This window comes from Adelges cooleyi, unplaced genomic scaffold (assembly GCF_023614345.1).
Source record: "Adelges cooleyi isolate 19-005CV unplaced genomic scaffold, UGA_ACOO_1.1 ACOO_flye_CR_arks_rails_tigmint_CR_PRNA_381, whole genome shotgun sequence".
NCBI classification, from domain to species: domain Eukaryota; kingdom Metazoa; phylum Arthropoda; class Insecta; order Hemiptera; family Adelgidae; genus Adelges; species Adelges cooleyi.
In genome coordinates this window covers 744,824-766,480 of record NW_026096058.1, presented here as the reverse complement: position 1 = coordinate 766,480, position 21,657 = coordinate 744,824, and the positions used below count along the sequence as shown (strand labels likewise).

General features: G+C 29.9%; 2 protein-coding genes across 3 annotated transcripts; both read left to right on the top strand.

Moving 5' to 3' along the window:
* The first annotated feature begins 3,895 nt into the window (after nt 1-3,895).
* LOC126841309 (cationic amino acid transporter 2-like) lies at nt 3,896-9,324 on the top strand. The gene is made up of 14 exons (XM_050577697.1): nt 3,896-4,024; nt 4,168-4,399; nt 4,829-4,957; nt 5,033-5,188; nt 6,375-6,479; nt 6,559-6,714; nt 6,777-6,901; nt 6,978-7,075; nt 7,138-7,277; nt 7,342-7,444; nt 8,258-8,397; nt 8,582-8,745; nt 8,933-9,041; nt 9,162-9,324. The coding sequence occupies exons 1-14, from the start codon at nt 4,010-4,012 to the stop codon at nt 9,251-9,253; spliced, it is 1,764 nt and encodes a 587-aa protein (XP_050433654.1). The 5' UTR covers nt 3,896-4,009; the 3' UTR covers nt 9,254-9,324.
* Nucleotides 9,325-13,047: 3,723 nt separating this feature from the next.
* Nucleotides 13,048-20,498, top strand: LOC126841296 (high affinity cationic amino acid transporter 1-like). 2 transcript variants are annotated; one of them, XM_050577667.1, is made up of 15 exons: nt 13,048-13,312; nt 17,037-17,262; nt 17,331-17,459; nt 17,698-17,853; nt 18,084-18,188; nt 18,255-18,410; nt 18,488-18,612; nt 18,680-18,777; nt 18,846-18,985; nt 19,060-19,162; nt 19,268-19,410; nt 19,527-19,693; nt 19,757-19,865; nt 19,948-20,093; nt 20,402-20,498. In XM_050577667.1, the coding sequence occupies exons 1-14, from the start codon at nt 13,289-13,291 to the stop codon at nt 20,067-20,069; spliced, it is 1,803 nt and encodes a 600-aa protein (XP_050433624.1). In that variant the 5' UTR covers nt 13,048-13,288; the 3' UTR covers nt 20,070-20,093; nt 20,402-20,498. The 2 variants fall into 2 exon arrangements, with proteins under 2 accessions (XP_050433624.1, XP_050433622.1); XM_050577665.1 differs by lacking the exon at nt 20,402-20,498 and having other exon boundaries at nt 13,049-13,312; nt 19,948-20,364.
* The last annotated feature ends 1,159 nt before the right edge of the window (nt 20,499-21,657 follow it).

Genomic DNA, 21,657 nt, shown 5'->3' with positions numbered 1-21,657 from the left:
TTCACCGCAAGATGCCTTCAATTCAGTTGTAAGCATATTTGTTTTTTGTTTGTACTTAGGTAACCTCTTTGTTTTTTTTTTTGGGAGGAGGGGTGTTTCGTGTGTAGGTACAATCTTAACGCACTGGTAATTAAACCTTTATTGGTTTAATTTAACTTTTTTTACACTAAGTTGTATTATCATTACCTTTTACATTTCATTGGAAATAAACAATCAAACAAATGTTCACAATTTTGTTTTAGTAGTAAATTATCAAGTTTTGATTGTATTCGATTGTACTTTGGTTATTTTTATCGACAAAAAATACTTCTGGCGAGTTTGATTTTTTAACGTTTGCTAATGTACTTTTGGACTAACACTGAATAATAATTCGCGCACCTTTTGGTTGATACGTAGTAAGACCAATTTTTTTCTATGACCTATAAACTAACTAATAAACTTGTTTTATAGGAGCTTCGTGATTATCGACTTCGAATTTATGAATTTGAATCCTGAAAAAAAGGCACTAATGTCCGGAGCCATATCCAATTCGTTGGACAGATACGAGATAGGCAGTTCATCTAACGGAGCATCCTATAGTTATTAATAAGAGGGGGTTTACCTGACAAACTGAAAGATTACCCTAGATTCGTTGACGAGTGTAAACGAATTTTCGGTCAAACCCTTCACTCTACTAACACCAAACTATATCTCATATTTTCTCACAATTTTATGACAGTTTACATCTACCACTCAATAACTTAAACCCCGAATACATACAGTCTTACATTACGGACAGGGGGCTAGCTCCTTGTGTTGTATTGTGGAGTGGGTATACCGATAAAAGGATACTGACACAACTGGCGTTGACCAAATTTATCACTTCGATCGGATCGTTAGGAAACTTAAATACAAACAGTTGTGTATAGAACTAACACCAACGTTAACATAAATATATCATATATTATGTCTTATCATATTTGCTTTGGTAAAATTGTGTAGACCATTGAATTCTTCTCATTGTACAACTTGGGAAGGAATCGTTCGTAGGAACGCTTTATTGGATGTAGTAGGATTTAAACCCGAATTACGACAATTTTCTAAACGTTCTATTACCAGTACATACATAGCACACGTATTATACAATGTATGCGACGTTCTTTTCTCTGATATTAATTTTGGTCACGTAGAGACTATACATAGCGTGCTATAACGGAACATCATCAATTCGATGTGATAGATAAACAAAAAAAAAAAAATTATTTAATCAGGGATGACTTCTTTACAAACTTTAGCCAAAAATCTTAAAGATAATACTTACGAACTCTCTATGAAATTAGATTAGAATAATCAGAATTATTTTAATAATAATAATTAGAATAATTTTTACTGACTTGTACTGAAATCTAAATCACTAAGACCCGTATACAAGGTGTAGGATTAGTAAATATACTCATTAATTATTGTAAAGCGCAGTCAAGATGTGCTGATACCCAACATTATTAACGAAAATCTTGAGTACCTATGTAGATTATATTCCACAGACTAACATTAACAACACTAACTATATTGGTAAATTAAGCTTTTTAAATGTTAATACATTTTTGTCTGATCATGTAATAACTAACCGACTTAACGATATTAAAAAGATATCTGATCCTTTGTTAAGTATATACGATGAGTTAAATCAGAAAGACTTACAAGACAATGTAACGGTGAACACTCGCCGACACAACATGTTATTATATACAATTATTAGTACAATAATATTTGTAGAATGTATTTTGTAACGACCTATGTAACAAAACGCTTATCATTCATTAAATTTTCGTTCTGAGATTGTTACGTTATAGGCCAACCGTCAACGACGAAGCTGAACAATCACTTACCACATTGGATCATGTCATTCCCCAGACCTTTTATTGTTCTTATGTATATTATTGTGTCCGACTAATTAACTATTCATTGCGTTGTAAGATTAGTATTAAGTTAATTTAATTATAGTATTGACTAACTTTTGTAGTTAACTTTCTGTTCTGCCTTACCTCTCTCCCATCCTGAAAGGCTGCGGCATTACAGCGTAATATTCTAATCAGGATATATTAACACCTAATATTATTAATGTAAATAACATTTGTCACATATATATTATATATGTTACTAACATTAATTATACGGATAAGTTAAGTTTTTTAAATGTCAATAAATCGATAGTGGACAATGTAATGACTAACAAACTAAACAAATTAAAAAAGGTATCAGAACCATTGTTAAATAGGTACTAATTATTGTACCTAATTGACTTAACCATAGAAAATTGCAAGAGAATGTAATTGTTATTATAAATACTTATAGACATAACATGTTGTTATATATAATCTGTACAATAATAATTGTATTCTGTTTTATATACTTTGCGGCGACTCGTGTTGCAAAAATTTTACCGTGTGACCTAAAGTTTCGTATTAAGTCCGTTACTAGGTCAATCGCTAACGACAAAGCTGGGCATCCACTGTCTTCTTGGGAACCTGTCGTCCCCAATGAGGAAGACCTTCATTCCGACCAGCGCCAATAGCCTTGCGTACGCCTACGTTCATTTCCGACACCACTTTTGTTCATTGTCTTAGTTTATAGTTGTTAATGTTATTTCTATAAACTTTTCACAGTTAATTTCTGTACTGCCATATCCTGTGTTTCGACCGTCCAACGGCTCTACGCTTCATTTGTTAGGGTTCCTTGACAATGACACGTTATCTAAAGAATAAACTAGCGATTCACAATAGTATTACATAATATGAGGGTGACTTCATCGTTCAATACTAATGATTGATTAATCTGGTTTTTGCTTAATCTAAAATTATTATAAATGCAATAATAATAAAATCTATTGCAAAATCATAGCCTTTGTACGGAAATGATTGTTTACAATTATCACAATAGACCAGCAACAGACATTGCAATTATTTTTTGTACCTTATCAAATTTCATATTATGTTTCAACACAAAGACCGTAGTTAAAGAAAACCTTATGCGTTTTATTTTTATTGAAACTCTTGTAAAGCTTCTAAGGCTTTATTGTTCTAGGCCATTTGGTTCTCCAGAAGAAATTATTAATGGCATTTTATAATAAAATTATATAATGTACTATATAGAAAAAAACAGAAATAAATTATAACTTGCCGGAAAATGATTCTTAGTAAATAAAAGAAGACCTTAGAGTGTATGTCGTTACACTCGGCTGAAGTGAATACTCCTTACACTAATTATTTTAACTGAAGGACGTAGAACTTAGAAGAGTGAAAGGGAGAGATGGGAGACACGGAGGAGTGTCTTATATATAATTGAAACCCTGGTGTTAATATAATAATATTCATAAATACATTCCTAAGAAGGTGTTGTTTTTACAATCATGTGATTTTATCTTATATTATTTTTTGTTCTTTGATGGCCCAAAAATTTAAATTCGTCGTGAAGTTTACTTGAGACCGGGTTGAAGAAAAAAACGTTTGTAAACGTTATAAAATATATAATCAAATTTGGATGAGGCTGGACAATTCGAAATTGACAAAAGTGAAAAAACCGATCTCATCTAAACTTGCACACCAGCGATGTCACTCATGCATTGTCTGCAAAAATATCAATTATTTAAAGGGGTTTTTTGCAAAAAAAAGTAGATGATGATTTATTAAGGCGGCACCTTTATAAATACTAAACGGTAGCGCCTTTCTAGTATTTGCGCCCTAAGCAATTTTATATGCGGCCTTAACCGCAATCGGACTCGGTACGCACTCGTATAAATATTGTTTATTTTCTTCTAAAAACCAGTTTTATTGAGTAGCAATTAAATAATTTCAAGGCCATACAATCAATTGTCTATCGATTGCACGTGAATGTGGTTACTATCATTCAACGTATCCTAATGAACGGGTGTTTAAAGTAGTGTTCGTTTCAGTTACACCAAAAAAAAAAAAAAGTTGAAATACATTTTAATTGAATTTGTTTTATAGTTTTGTATAAATACACGCAAATAATGACTGAGAATAATGTAATGTATTAATAATAAATTTAATATTTATAAAGTTATTTTATTATTAAATTCATCAACAATCATTTAAACTGCAACGATATTGTTTTTAAATTATCATGCGAATAATTGAAAATTAGTAATTTATTTTTATATTTTTTCAGAAAATACGACTTAAAGATGCGCTGATGAGGAAGAAAATTTATTTGGACGGCGAAGAGGCGAGCAATGGAAAACTTAAAAGAACATTAAATTTGTTTGATTTAATATTTTTGGCCACTGGCGGTACATTGGGATCAGGAGTGTACGTATTGGCTGGAGTTGTGGCTAAAACATTTGCTGGACCCGCTGTAATATTATCATTTATTTTAGCTGCTATAGTTTCATCATTTGCAGGTAAGCACTATGTACAGTAATACTTCTTTTATTGTGGAGTGAAATCAAATAAGTGGTAGATACTCAACACAGAATGTGAGGAATATTAAAAGGCCTTTAATAAAAATAAAAAATTGTAAATAATTGTATGATCAATAACTATATTGGTTTCCTACCAAAAACATAACGATTTTATAAACATTTGTGAAATTTAGTTTAAAGTAATTCTGAGTGAAATATTATTAAAATATATCAATGCTGTGTCGGATATGGTATTATAACAACACCAAAGCGGTTTTTTTAGTAGCATACATACTAATTACTATGTCGATGGACAAAATTATAAATAATTATATTCTCGTGTCCTAAAATACACTTTAATTTGTTTTCTTTTAAATTTGTCTGAACAATTAAAAATAATAACAACTTAACGGTTATAATATGTTTTAGGTCTTTGTTACGCCGAGTTCGCCGGTCGAGTACCCAAAGCCGGGTCTGCGTACATTTATACATATGTAGCTGTGGGAGAATTTCCCGCTTTTATAATCGGTTGGAACTTAATAATAGAACACATTATAGGCGAGTAAAAGAATAATTAAAAACATATTGCAAACGCCGTTGAAATGTTTATACAGCGATTTTGTAATTTTACAGGGGTCGCGTCCATTGGCAAGGCTACAAGTAATTATTTCGACTCGCTACTTGGATATCCACAAAAAAAATTCATGCTGGAACACTTACCAATACACGTCAGTTTTTTGGGAGAATATCCGGATGTCGCGTCGTTTATATTCATAATGATGTTAACGAGTACAGTTATTTTATTAATTTTATTTAAAACGGAAATTAGCTAGTAGGGAGTTTTATAAAATGTACCAACGTAGCTACTGGTGGGCATCTTCGGATTACATTTGAACTTTAAAACACTTAATTAATAATTTCAGATTAATAATTATAATATATGGTTAACAAGGACAACATATATATATATATATATATTATTATAGACAGACGATCAACCCTAGTGCCTAATGGTAAACAATTATTGTCGGCCAATAACATAAAATAATAAGATGCCTTTTATTAATAAAAAATGTTTTTAAGACCCAAGACGTATAAATTACTCTTTCTAAAATTGTTTCGATAGCAGTAGCAAAAAAAAATGATCATCATACCAGTTATTTCAATGCTCAATAACCTGCACGTTTTTACATTAAAAGTCCATATTTATTTTTCTTTAAGTATTAAACTAAACGTTTTTAATAATAACACCCATATTTCAATCAATATATTTAAAAAAACTCTTTCTGGATCCACTGTGCCACGTGCCCAAATCGTTATCGCACCGCGCCCGGAAAATAAATAAGGTGGGGGCATCTTCGGATTGTATTTAACTTTAAAACACTTAATAACGTAAAATTCAATGTATAATATATAGATACACGTAACATCTATGGATTATTCAAATAATTATGTTTTTGAAACTTTAGTATTATATTAGTTCATGGTGATGATAAGTATAATAGATAATCTGAATTTATAGGTATGATGCTATAATGGTCACAAACCATTGAATGACATGCTATCATTCTGGTATTAAAATAATTTATTGACCACTTAAAACGCAACACTTGAATATTTTAAAGAACCGATAACGTTTTATGTCGAAGAACTTTTGCGTTCATAAAAAAAGGCTTTGCACTGTTCAAGGTTTGATTATAGCGAGAATTTGAAATAAGATATAGATATATATATATATGATATACATAGATAGCATAATATAATGATTTTACTCTGAAGACAATAATATGTACATATTTGATTTTATTTCGCGCTCTTGTAATTGTTTAAAAAAATTAAAATGTACACATAATTATAAATGTTTACTAAAAACGTACTGTTGTGATTAACATATGGGAAGAAATATTTTTTTTTTTCAGTAAAACCCAACATTAAATGTTGAAATTGACCCTAATGAGTAGCAATATTGTTACAGTGGTGGTAGCGTGGGGTGTTCGCGAATCAGCTTTGGCCAACAATATCCTGACGTCGTTAAATTTGCTGGTCATATTTACAGTTGTCGCCACAGGATGTTATTTTGGTATTGATGATGAACAACATTTGATTAATGATCTCTATGTATTGTACGAGGGTAATTTGCGAAACTCTTAACGTTTAAGCTGACCTATCCAACTGGAATGTTAAAAAGAGCGACATCCCTCCCGGCGTGAACGGCGGAGAAGGCGGATTCTTTCCCTTTGGATGGCCAGGAGTAATCGCCGGATCGGCCAAATGCTTTTATGGATTTATCGGTTTCGATACTATAGCAACAACCGGTGTGCACTGTCATGTTGCAATAGTTTTGTATGTCAATTATTTATTGTGATCTTTTCTTAAGGTGACGAAACGAAAAACCCAAAGAGAAATATCCCGTTGGCGCTCATTATTTCTCTGATAAGCATCACCACGGTGTACGTTTCAGTAGCTATTGTCATGACTCTGATGTGGCCGTACTACGACCAAGTATGATTTAATTTTGACTTGTTTTTGTTTTTTTTTTATTATTTTGATGACGCAAAATCCTTTTGATTCGATTCAGGACTCTAGTGCACCGTTGCCTATAATTTATGACCATTTGGGAATGCCCTTAATAAAATATTTCATTTCAGGAGGAGCAATATTCGCTTTGACTACCACGTGAGTTTTAATTAATATTGTACCGATTCATTGTCTTAATGTTTTTTTTTTTTTTTTAAAAGATTAATAGGTGCGATATTTCCATTGCCCAGAATTCTGTATGCCATGTCTTCCGACGGCTTACTATTCAAAATTCTGTCAAAAGTCAACAAAACTACCAAAACGCCTTTTATATCTTCAGTCATATGCGGAATTTTATCTGGTAGCTCCACTAATTCAACTTTATAACGAAAAAAACAATTTCAAATACGAATGTGAAATTTCAGGTTTCCTAGCGATCATATTCAATTTGGAGCAGCTCATCGATATGGCGTCCATTGGTACTTTTCAAGCTTACACAATTGTTTGTATATGTGTGCTCATGTTAAGGTATACCATACATGTTATTTCCTATACGAGTTAAATATTGCTTAAAAAATGGACATGATATAAATGTGCAAGCGTAAGAACTAAAATGTATTGAATTTATTTTATATAGCTTATATTTAGGTAGCATTGTGTTTATTGCTAGACAAGTAATTTTTTGTACACATCATACAATTTAACTTATTGTTTGTGTTTCTTCTTCGCTTGTCGGTCAGCTTCGAGTTTGCTAATTTTCAAAGCCATCTCACTGCTATAAGTGACTTTGATGATAGTTTCGTTTGGCGACGAGAAAAACATACACTACTCTTCTCATTCTCCCTCGCTTTTTAACAGGTTTAGGTTCTTTCATGTTCTAACTAAAAACATTATTGATCGGTTTTAATTCTTCTACGCCTCATTTTCGGATATTCCTATCAGATAAGTTCTCGGTAGAAAAACTGTCTATTGTCCTTGTCTATGCATGTCTTTGTTAACTCGATTCCTTTTTTTTACAATATTATATTTTTTACCATCGGCCTATCGGTGTTTCTATTTTTGCGAACAGAATGCACAAATTAGTTTTTGGTTTATAGTATCAACATTTTCTATTCTGTATCTCGTTATGAAAAAAATATCTCATTCACTAAAATTAAATGAAAAGTTTTTTTGTTATTCGTGATTTGAGCAATTTTTTTTTTTTTTTGTAATAAAATATTTTTCAAGTCTCGAGATTACAAATATCATTAAAACTAATACATTATGACGTATGTGTAAACTAATAATACCAATAAATTAGTATTATGTTAAGTATACCTAATTGCTTTGAAATCGTTCTAGGTATAAAGATAATAGTGAATCTAAGGAACCAATAAATATTAACTGGCGTAATGCTCTTAAGTTATGTTGTAATTTATCGAATGTAAAAGTTCCGAATTCGTATACCCAATATTTTGCAAGAGCATTTATATTTATTTTTGGTAAGTAAATACATACCATTCAATATATATATATATATATATATGTATATTATTTGTATTCATACAAATTATGCGTTCAATAGAGTTATAACTTATAGAAAACGTTTTTCGGTTAATATTCAATTAACAATTTATATATTAATATAATGTAAAAAAAATGAATTATTTGTTTTTCTTGTTTCAGTATGTGCAACATGCATTTTATCTTTTAGTTTGATGAATTTGGACACGTATCAAAGCATCAGATATATTTTAGTCGCAACAAGCCTAATTTCAGCTATAGTATTATTATTAACGTTACTACTGTTTAGTAGACTACCTAAAGTAACTGAAAGTATATACTTTAAGGTTTGTATTAGTATATTATACATACTATTATGGTTTTATAGCTTTTAAAACAATATTATCTAGAAGGTCACCTAAAAACCCGAGTGTAATTAAATTGGCTATTTTTTCGCCTTAAATTCACTATCACTGTCACGAAACTAAATAACATAATACATTATATATAAAAGGAATTTTATAATATTTTTAGGTACCTTGTGTTCCACTTATACCGTGCTTGAGTATATTTTTGAATATTTATTTAATGATGGTGTTGGACTACAAGACTTGGATACGATTCTTTGTATGGATAGCTTTAGGTGAGTAACACTACCAAATTTAAATATTATAAAAACGAACTACACCCACAAATTGCTAACGAAAAAACTGATTTATTTAATAGATAATAAAAGCTAATCAGTGTATTGTGCATTTTCCAGGATTACTAATATACTCGTTTTATGGAATTAATCACAGCTTGGAAGCAATTAAAAGGAAAGAACTGAACGAAAATAGGCAAACTAAACTGTGATCACTGTTGTCTTGTATATATGTATATACTACTAAAATATAAATATAAATAAGATAATAATTTTTACCAAATTTTTATGCTAATCATTTGGATTGACAAATTGTATTTTTTCATCGCTGATAAAACATTATAACTAACGATTAACGAGTAATTGCGCCAAAACACGCCCATAAAAATTACATTTCATTTTTTTACCATGTAATGATTATATAAACATTTTTGAAGAAAACAGACAGCCAAAATAAACACCTAGACATTGAAGGGTATAGTTTTAGAAGGTTGCATGTATTCAAATACTAGGACTCAAAAGTTTTAAGTAAACACATCAAGATGGTACATAAGATGGTACTTAAGTATCCAATATGACTATAACAGGTCCTCAACGAAGAGATCTTTGAAGTAATATGTACATTTTTTCATAAAATTAACATATTAAAAAAATTATAAAAACTTTAAATGTTGTTAAAAAATAACCATTGATGTTGAAGCCTTTGGCCCTTTATAATAAATAAAAAAAAATGTTAAATTTAATTTCATGGAGTGGCCAATGGTTGATATTTATTATACATACAGATTTAAAATTAATCCCATCTAGTGTCTTTTTTTATTATTATTTCACAAATATATGTTGTTTTCAAATGTCGCTGATGTTAAGGGAATTGAAAGCGATCTGTTTTTTACCAAAAAACCTGTCAAAATACTTAGGATGGTCCGATTTCAATTCTATAAGTTTTTGGGCTACTTTACCAGGTTATGAAGGAAACGGATTTTTGGTTTTTATGTAAACAATGTGTTTTTTAATTAATTTAATTACAAGAAATTGAATTTTTTCAATTAAAATCGGTTTCCTGCATAACCTAATAAAGTATGTCAAAGACCTCAAATCACTTTACATAAGTTAAATCGTTCTAAAATACCACCAAATTTACTCATTGAAAAAATTGTACAAGTTAAAAATAATACTTTGAAACTTTTACAAATTAATTTGTTAATAAATTGACATGGTCAAAATGCATTTAAACCAATTTTTTTCTTAATTATTGCCTATATAAAACCCCTTTAAAACCCGTCCGCTTTCAGTCCTCTCGATAAAGAATAATATATGTAGATAATATTTAATAATTAGATAACATAATCAGCATGAAATGCTTTTTCTTTAAAAAATGTTTTTGTGATAAAAAGGGTAACTTAACCTAACCTAAATGTGTTATAAAAACAAACTGTTTTAGGTAATCGTAGTGGCCGACTATACCTTCATATAACTCCACAAAACGTTTGCAAAGAGTTGGCCGATTTCACATAGCATAGTGTTACTGATATATTTTAAATAGTAGTTCACAAATAAAATGATTTATACAGTTTTAATGTAGTGTTAATTTGTATTTAACATCTGTTACATAACTATTTTAATATAGGTACTACATCATCTAGCCTTAACACGATGAAACGACTGTAGCAACTATTATTGCGTTATCATTTGTCTTAAATAATTTCTTAAAACATTATGACAAACATTAAAACACGATGCATAGTGTGCGTTCATCCGGCTTATAACAACAATATAATCGTGATAGGTGCACATAATAAAGATTTGGTAATTGTTGGTATTATTATTTTGGTGAATGATAAGTGTCTCATTATGTGTCCGTCGGTAGCGACTGTGTTATTAATTAATATCATTGCTGATAAATCTATTAACGATATTTTGAAAAAGAATATAACAAAAAAAAATAATAATAGTAATAATGAATCGTAATCGCAGAATCTCAACTGTGCAAATTTAACATGTGATTATCAAGAGATTGTCCTTATCACACATTAAGTAACGGTCGTCCATCATTGGGCAACGAAACGAGAAGACAATGTGGTTGCTTAACAAACGAGCATGGTAGAAAAAACCTAAATTTCGCCATTATATTTTCTAAATCATCCGTAAATTGTGCGACTGATTATCGGCTATTGTATTGACTTATACACAATATAAAAATAAACACTGATACTGCTTGTGTCTTAAACCGTAAATTATACTTTGTATGCGCTTAACAAGCATACCCACTGACCAGCGTGCACCTATTTTATTGGACGTTGGAGGTCACCTTTTAAACGTGGCAGTTTTTGAATTTCGTACCTAGATAATACTCGAAAACATTGATCTAGCTACCTAGGCAACCTTTGCTCAGATAATTTTATGATTTGCAGTTGTTCGCTGTCAAAATCAATGTGTTGGCTATTAAATAATTTTTAAGACTGTGAATTGGAAGACAGGCATTAAAAACGTTGCCAAGCCAAATTTTACATGAATTGGATTTAACAAAATTATGTAAAAACTTTCTTTTGATTTTGTTCCCAGCTTTGAATTGCAAAATTGTTCACATTTTTACAGTTTGACCAATCTTATAAGCTGCTATTTGTATATATGTCTACCTTGTCCTTATCCACCTTATCCTTGTCTTTGACATTTTAAACCGCCATTGTATTAAAATTGTTTTGAATCAATTTTTTTTTTTAATTTAAATATATATTCCTGTTTAAATTGTATTTGTTTTGCCAAATTTAGTCAATTCATTAAAATTAAACAAATGTTTTACAAGACCATATAAATTATATGATATAACCACGTTTACTTGGAAACAAACTTATAAATCCATGACCGACTTCAAATTTTTTTTTTTATTATTAACGAATATATCGAAAAAGAACATTATTTATTTACTCTAAATTAACATAATGGTAAATTCGACTTCACAAAATATAATATTGCACTGTATATAAATTTAATTCTCGTTAACATTGACCTGAAAAACGTAATGAAAATATTTTTATTCCGTAAATATTGTTACGGGAATAGTGTTTTAATTTTTAAATTTATTAAATGGTATTTTATTACAACTGTGACCTTTTTGGAGTTTATTTTAAATATTCAAAACTTTAAAAAATGTGAAAGGTCTGATATTAGGCATTTAGTATTTTTTAATTATTTTAAAAAAAAGTAAAACTTTTGTGATATTATCTTAAAAGAATTGTTACTATTGGACCATGTATTAAAATTTTGGAAAACTACTTTTCTATCCATAATCAAAATTATAATTTGCTAAAACGTTATATTATTAAATAATGAACAATGGAAAAATACAAATTAAACATGTTGAAATTCTGTGTACAACCAGTATGCTATTATCGCTTAATCCAAATTATTGTTCATTTTTAAAGATCTTTAAAAAATATGGATTTTTGTACAATAATGATGTGTTAAAAATAATGGCTGGTCGATAACCAGTTTTAAATTATTCATTTCTAATTCACAGGCGGTTATATAGCTCATTTATATAGTGTTTACTATGTAAGCTTTCGACCTTGATCCTAAAGACTAACTATTTGTGTGTTGGCCCAGTCTTGATTTGTTGGCCTTCCACCGTTGATTCGACCCTGCTTATAGCTATGTTTTAGTTTCAAAATATCAGCAAAACCGAAACGATTCAAAGCACATCAATACACCAAGTGTCCGAGGCTGTGGCGTTTTTATCACCGAACAATTCCAACAATTACCGTTGACTTGTTTTCACGCAGGTTAGTCGTGTAAGTATATTAACCAAATCGAATACCGTTCACACAATGTTATTATATTCGGTTGTTTCTCCTATTCGCCGACAACATGGTCACTTATCCACAGACATCAGATGGTTGTATAATAGCTGTGTCCTCCTACCGACGGATTATTATGGTCTATAGCTGCTGCATTGAATATTTTAATGTTTTTGCAACTGAATCCGGCACTCTCGCAATAACATGACATATATTGTCATGCAAGACGTCAGTCGCTGTTGAACGTCTTCGGTTGTAATACTATGTTTGCTTACTTTTTACAACCAAAAACATTGATAACCGTTTTTATTGTTCATAAATAATATTATATTGCCTACAATTAGCGACTTTGACACTCAGTCGCAATGTGGGTCTGAAATTTTTATCCACAGTTCGATCCAAACAAACATTCTAGTTCACAGTGTCACTATAATTACAACCGGACAAAATATTATGGAAACCCCTTGGTGGAAATCCGTAAGTAACTAAAACATTGCGAATACATTACAATATACCTAATATATTTTCATTAGGTAAAATATTTTCTTAAAATAATGTGAATTGTTGTAATGTCTAAAATTACATATATTATAATAAAATTAAAATAATAATAAACTAAGAAAATACCATTACACACGTTCATTATGTTGGTGGTAAAATAAGTAATTTCTATAGAGGCCTCTACACTATAATTGATGAAGGCGCACTGTATAGGCAATTTTTCACTAAAACTTAACATTAAGCTAAAATTTTTAAACGTACATATTACCATAGAAAAGAAGATTATATTTTGATAATTCATTTTTTTTCCAATTTTTAAAACGCATATAGGGTCTATTTTTGTACAACAACATATGTTTTTTACTTCGAAACTAAAAAATACTCCGACTTAAGTTTTGAAAAAACAATTTCTAAGTATCGATCGTGGCACAATTTAAAAAATATTTTTAGCTTATTATTTATTTCAACGTAAAATACTGCAGTTATTAACTTTTTTAAACTAAACAATTAATTAACACACAATAATTTTAGAATTATGCTACGATTGATGTCTTGAATATGTTAAGAATACTTTAAATATTTTTCAACTTAAATAGGAGTATACTTAGGAACAGTAGAACCATATTATTTTTGAAAAAATCAAAATACACTTACATCATATGCCATTTTCCTAATAAATAAACATCACACCATTGTAGTACTAGCTTTGAATAGAAATTCATCGACAATTTACCATACCGAATAATAAATGGGTTTGGACCGTCTTGACCGAGTATTGTTTTTTTATAAAATGAATGCCGTTGTTCCAACATAATCCTAATCCATCATTTTAAAAGTCAAATAATTAATTTTATGGAAGTATAATAATAATGAAAGTATAATAGTGTTGACTAAATTTTTATGTCATTCAAATGCGTTATTGCCTTAAGAAATAATATGTGGGTCCTGAACCAAAGATGTATCTATGAATCACAAACCGTTCACTGAAGTTACTTTATACGTCTAAAAGTTGAAGAAGTTTACACCTTTCCTTTCAATATCGAAAACTTCTCAATATTTTCATATTTTTCAAGCAATCGAGTAAAAGCCGAATTTTCTAACGATATGCTTTAAAATATGTCTACCGTAGTACAAACTGCTCTCGAAGAACGAACAACAAATTATTATTTCTTTGCCGTAGAAGGGATGTATTGAGCTGTTTCTATTTCTAGAATCTATTTCTTCTCTGGTGTGGGATTTTTGGATTTTAGGTTTAAAAAATAGACTGAGAAAAGATGTTGTGTGTAATACATGTTTAATTTTTCAAATAATCTGTACATAGTCAATTTTCGAATATCACGATCGGCTTTTAAGGAAAATATTTTTGTCATTTATAGTTATAATTTATTTTATGAATGATTTTTACAGACACTTTTATTATTTAAAATTGTACTTCATACAGGTTTGTATGGCGTATGCCTGATATTGTAGGTTAAATTAGTGCTTTTTTAATTTATTAACCGTGAATTCTGCGAAAAGCGCTAAAACATGAGAAGAATATTCACAGCTTTTAACTAACATTACAAGAATTTCATACCATTGTTTAAAAAGGATATTATGCAGATATCCAATATATTTGTTGATTAGTTTTTTTGTTCAATGAATTCTCACAAAGTTATAACGTATGACTTTTGAGTTTAGAACTGTTAATACCAATATTAGTTGGTATCTTGTGACAATGCACTGAACGTAAGACTTCATAGGAATGTCATATTTAAAAATCTATAATACAAAAAGATATAATAATATAAAGAAGTATAAATATGGGTAAAAACGGACGAATTTTTGTAGTACCAAAAAAACACAAAAAAAGAGGTGAAAATTCATAGAAAAGCCGTAAAAAGGACCACAGTAATCAAAATAGTTAAAATAATTATGTGTAAAAATAAGATAATTTCCCGTTTTTTCGACTTTTCTATGATTTTAAACTCTTTGTTTTGTTTTTCTAAGCGTTTTTTATGAAGAACCCAATTTAAAATTTGCAAATTTGATATTACATTTTCTCAACTTTCTAAAAAAGAAAAATAAACGTTTTAAATTTTGGGCAACACAAAAAACACCGACTTTTTATATAATAAATTCAATTATTATAATAACTTTCTGTTACTCGAAGAAAATATAAATATTTTTTCAGAAAGCTGAGATTATATTAGATAAGAAACTGATTTTTAACATATATTTTTTTTATGTTTGAAGATACTAGAAAAAAACAATAATAACAAAAAAAGAGTAAAGAAAAAAACTAAAAACACTTTGTATTATAATTATGACCAAAATAATCGAAAAAAAAATTTTAGAACATTGTTTTTATCGTAACAGATATGCAGGGTAAGTTTCAAAAAGTTCCTGGGGGGGGGGGGTGCTCCAATAGATTGTTCGTATTTGGCATAAATTGTATTAACAATGATATACAAGTGCCAAGATAATATTATTAAGGCGTTGAAACTCGAAATAGTGGAAGGATAACAATAGTAATAGACTTATAATAGCTATAACTCATCTAGAAATGTTGATATGTCATCTGAATGTGCAGATGGTAACTGCGATCGGCTGTTAGGTTTTTGTTAGCTCTGGTGTTGGTGTATGTTTGGTTGGAGGAAACGGCGTTTTGTCATTACTCATTAATGATGAATCATCAACAGAAATGGATGTTGTATTAGAAGTAATGTAAAATGATGTAGTCTTTTCGGATACTATCTGGGTTTTGTAAGCTAAACATAACGCGCGATTTACCGTTGTGAATTTTGGATTTAAAGTGTTTTTGTCTTCTAATCTTTTTTCTTAATCTATCATAAGTACGATATGCATAAACAGTAGATTCTCGTCACTCTGCAGTCTAATGTTCAGCTCTTGGATCTTATCTATTTATGGCCTCATGTCTCATGCTTGCAACAGAAATGTAGTAAAATGTAGATGCAATAAACAAGTGCATGTGACACTATTGGGTTTTTTACTTCAAAGTGGTCATAATATGCACGTGATTCGTTTACGAGGGTAAAGTTTCAATAAAGCTGTCGATTGAGAAACCTTTATGTTTTTATTGCATTTTCAACAAGTGTGTGTGTGTGTGTATTGAAGAAATATAAAAAAAATATTTGCCTACTTTCTTTTAGTTATACTGTTGGTCATAAACCATAGATACCCTAGCACAAAGATAAGTACAATCTAAATATAAAGATCTATTACACTCTACTTTATTTCGTACTTATGACTGTACTTATTACTACTTTATGACTGGAATAACACTAAGTTTAAATATTTTATATTGTACCTAAATATAATGTGCAGACTGTGCAGATATTAAAAAATACGTCAACTTAAAGTACATTTATTGACTTTCGGGATTACAGGCTTATAAAGTATCCCACTCATCCCATATAAAACAATATGACATATGATTAACTCTTCTTCTACCTAGCCTCTTTTCCCATTGAAGTCAGCCACCCTAGACTCGGTATCTTACATCGTCTACACGTCATACTTGTTGGCCTTCTTCTACCTTGTTTACTTTTGCATTTATTTTTATTACCGCTATTACTTCTCCGTTTCTTCTTTAATTTTCACTGTCATACCACCTACCGCTTAACACTTTATCCGGTTATACGTAGCTGGATTTTAGCATTTATTTTCATCGTACGAATATTATTGTTAATATGTGTAGAAAAAAAAATTGACATGGGCGCTAACAAGAAAGAAAACCGATGAAGAAGAACAAGGAGTTGATAAGTTAAAACGTGTGTTGACTTTCGTTGATCTCACCGCACTTAGTACCGGCGCCACTTTAGGATGTGGTGTGTATGTGCTAGCTGGTGCTGTGGCTAAATCGATTGCTGGGCCAGCTGTTGTATTATCTTTCGCCATTGCTGCAGTTGTTTCTGCATTTTCTGGTGATCACTATAAGCAAGGTTTTAAGGTAAATCGTCAACATTTAATATAATTACAATTATTCTCATAGGACTCTGTTATGCTGAGTTTGCCGGCCGAGTTCCCAAAGCCGGAAGTGCATATATCTACAGTTATGTGGCTGTCGGTGAATTTACCGCATTTGTCATCGGTTGGAATTTATTGATTGAACATCTTATAGGTAAAACTAAAACCAGTTTTTTGTCCATATTATACTTATTACTGTTTAAATTCCTATGACATTTGCACGCTGTCATAATTTACTTTAAAATTAAGTTTTGAAAATATTTAATATTGACAAGTGTACCGTTATTTTTCAAATGCAAAGTAACCTCAATATTATGTTTCAGTTTTTATATTAAAAAAAAATTAATTTATTATCGCTTTTAGTAAATTGATCATGCCTGTTTCATAATTAGGTGCTGCGGCTGTGGCCAAATCAATGAGTAACTATGTTGATTCTTTGCTGGGTAGCCCACAACAGAAATATATGACAGAACACTTTCCAATCCATGTAAGCTTTTTGGCCAGTTACCCTGACGCTGCGTCCTTTGTAGTCATTATGACTATTACATGTAAGAAAACAAATTTAATTTACATAAAAACGTATTACAACTTGCATTCTTATTTAATTGCTGATAAAAAATACTATAAATTATATTATGAAGTGATGAAAACCGAAAATGTACAGGTGACAATTTTTTGATCAAAAGACATGTGGTAGTGAATACTTATTTTTGGTTCATGATTTCTAATCATATAAAAAAATTTGAATAACGATAATAAAAATGTAGTTTTTTTCTAGTGCTAGTAGCTTGGGGAGTCAGAGAATCGACATCTACAAATAATATATTTACAATACTCAATTTGTCCACTGTGACTGTTGTAATCGTAACAGGATTTCTAAAAGGTAACGACACTAGTGAAATAATGGAGTTTCACTTTCACACATTAAATGTTTTATTCTAATATTTAGCGAACTACTCAAATTGGGCAATTCCAAAAAGCGAAATTCCTTCAAATATGGACGGAGGCGAAGGCGGATTTTTACCATTTGGTTGGGCCGGAGTAGCCGCAGGAGCTGCAAAATGTTTTTATGGCTTTATTGGATTTGATTCCATTGCTACTACTGGTACTTGTTGATACTACTTATTGTCTCATACAATTGCTTTGTTACAAAACTGTAAATCACAATTTTTGTGTATCCAGGCGAAGAAACTAAAAATCCGAAAAGAGACATTCCTTTAGCAATAATAGCCTCGCTCTTCATTAGTACAATAGCTTACTGTGGTGTGGCAACAGTCTTGACGTTGATGTGGCCATACTACGATCAAGTAAGAGTTTCCTTCTTTAAAACTGGAATTTCAATGCTAAATAAACGCATCCGTTAAATTGTTTCAGGATGAAAATGCACCACTTCCACAACTTTACCAAAATTTGGAAATGCCCACCGTGAAGTTTATAGTGTCAACAGGTGCAATTTTTGCATTATGCACAAGGTAAACTTTTAAGCCAACCGTTCTTAAATCTATTTTTATTTTAATACTAATAATTGTATGGTTTCTAGCCTGTTGGGTTGCATATTTCCGATACCTCGAATTTTGTACTCAATGTCTGACGATGGTTTGTTATTTAAGTTTCTATCAAAAATCAATTCCACTACTAAAACTCCGTTAATATCGACGTTGTTGTGTGGAGCATTTTCCGGTAAAATTATAAGTCTATAAGTATTTTTAAAATACAAATTAAAATGAACTGGGGTTTACTCTGACTTTTTTTAGGTAGTTTAGCTGTATTTTTCAACCTTGCGCAGCTCATTGACATGGCGTCAATAGGAACCCTTCAAGCCTACACTATTGTATCTATCTGTGTACTAGTTCTTCGGTTAGTTCCTCAAATCATGCATCTACGAATAGCTTAATGTTTAGTATTGTTACTTATAATTTTAGTAAAATATGATGTCATATCAGATTTTCTTGATTATTTCAGGTATAGTGACAATAAGCCACTAAATGAAAAATGTATTGTAAAATCCAACAAAAATCAAACTCACAAATGGTTTAACTTGTCGAATACCAAAACACCCAATTCGGATACTCAATACGTGTCAAGAGCATTAATATTAATTTTTAGTAAGTAATGTTTATGATGGTTTACGAATTACACATGTTTAACTTGTGTACTTTTTATCGATAGTAAAACAAATACGTCATATTAATTTTATGGCATTACATTTTTTGTTTTGCAGGTTTGGCCTCTGTTGTTTTCGGTGTTAGTCTTGCAAACGTGGAAAGACATCATGATACTAGCAGATCAACGCTTCTAACATTGTGCTACATTTCATTTTTCATAATGGTAGTTACGACTTACATGTTGTTTAGATTACCACAAGCCGAAGAAAATCTCTCGTTTAAGGTAAAATACATTGTTTGATATAAAATTCTAATTTTGAATTTTAATTTTTGTTTTTCTACACAGGTTCCATTCGTTCCAATCATACCTTGCTTGAGTGTAATATTAAATGTGTACTTGATGATGGAATTGGATTACAAAACGTGGATACGGTTCATCGTATGGCTCCTATGTGGTTAGATACAGTATATTGATGATAGCCTCAACCGGTATATTGTCTACATGTAGTGGCGAAATTAAAATCAATTTTTTTTCAGGTTTAATGATATACTTGTTTTACGGAATTAACCATAGTTTAGAAGGTAAGAAGCAAACGAAAACCGATGAAAACAAGTCAAATATTTCTGTACAATCGATTGTAATGAGCTGTCCTTCTTAACCAAAATCAGCTCAGCTATAATAAGTATATATGACAGTACACAATTAAAATCATTTTATTAATATTAGGTATTATTAATTATTGTTATTTTGTAAGTTTTAATTTCATAATGAAATTCTTCATTATACATGTTGTTTTTGTTTTGTTTATAATAAATTATTTAACGATTATGCAATCAACAATGAACTTGCCAAGTATTATTTAAATGACCCGTTAACTGACTTTGTATAATAGTAAATGATGAGTATGTTAATAATACCTAATCCTCACAGCATAAATTATTCCCTAAAATAACTCCTATTTTATTCTAAATGCTTCATGAATTTTATTAGGAACTCCATAGGATCACAAATAGGACATATTATATAATACAGTCCGCAGCAGATATGTTGACACAAGTTATACTGCTTATGATATTATAAAATTATGTAACTAGTCTACAATTAAAAAAAATATTTTTAATAAATTATATATTATAAACTGTATCAACTTTGTACCAACATATTATTAAAGCTTATCTTACTAAATATGTTTTCTATGTGCATCTACATACCCTTTATTGTATTTTAATGCAATTTCAGGCCGAGCTTTATAAATTGATGGTCTTAAAGAAATGATTCTCTTGTTTTTTCGTTTTGCGGTATCTTAGTACTTGTTCTAAAGCATTTGAAAAAATTTATTTAAGTGGTACAACTGCACTATTAGGCGTGGAGGTATAATGTATAACCTTTGGCAGTTAATTTTTTATACAAAGCCAGTGTGCTTAGGCAACGAAATTCAATAAGCTATGATATTATTTACCTCCAGAAACTACTTTGTTACAGTAAACGATTCAATTATCGTTATAATGACCAGTAATCTTTATATTATAAATTTATCTTTAATAATTTGTTTTAAAAACAACTCGGTTAAATATTAATTATACTTAAAAAAACATTTAGTATATACAATTAACGTTTTAACGTAAAGTAAGTTAATAATAATTATCTCATTTAACAACAACTGTCGAAATAAAATTACTATGTGAAATAAGGTATGTATATTTAAAAATATGTTTATAATTTATAATATAACAGAAATAAATAATTATACATTTAGTTATTTGTATATTCACAGAAGGTTAAGTCAAGGTAAACTGCTTTTCTTTTCTTTTAATAATGTTCAAATGTTTTATTTTAGAATAATTTTGTTCTCAGTTATATTATTGTATATCTAATGGTTTAAAGTTAAGAATTATGTTTAGTCAGGTACACATAATTTTAGCATCCCCTAAAATGTAGGTATAGTTGTGCCTATGCAGTTAGTACACATAAGAGAAAGATATAGTAGTAACGTACTAAGCTTTAAACATTTGGAAAACTTTCAGTTACATTAAAATCTACTATCATCTTATACGTGTTGAACAAAAATATTCTTATTCTTACTTTCGTTGGCTGTAATTATTAATAAACTCGTTTGTCTAAATCTTAAAATATATTTTTAAACATGGCCCTAAATTTTTAGTGGGGCTTGTTAAGCAATGCTTATTTTGCTATCCGGCCCTGTCAGTGTACACATCACAAGCGGTGGTTTATCAAACGCCAAGGCA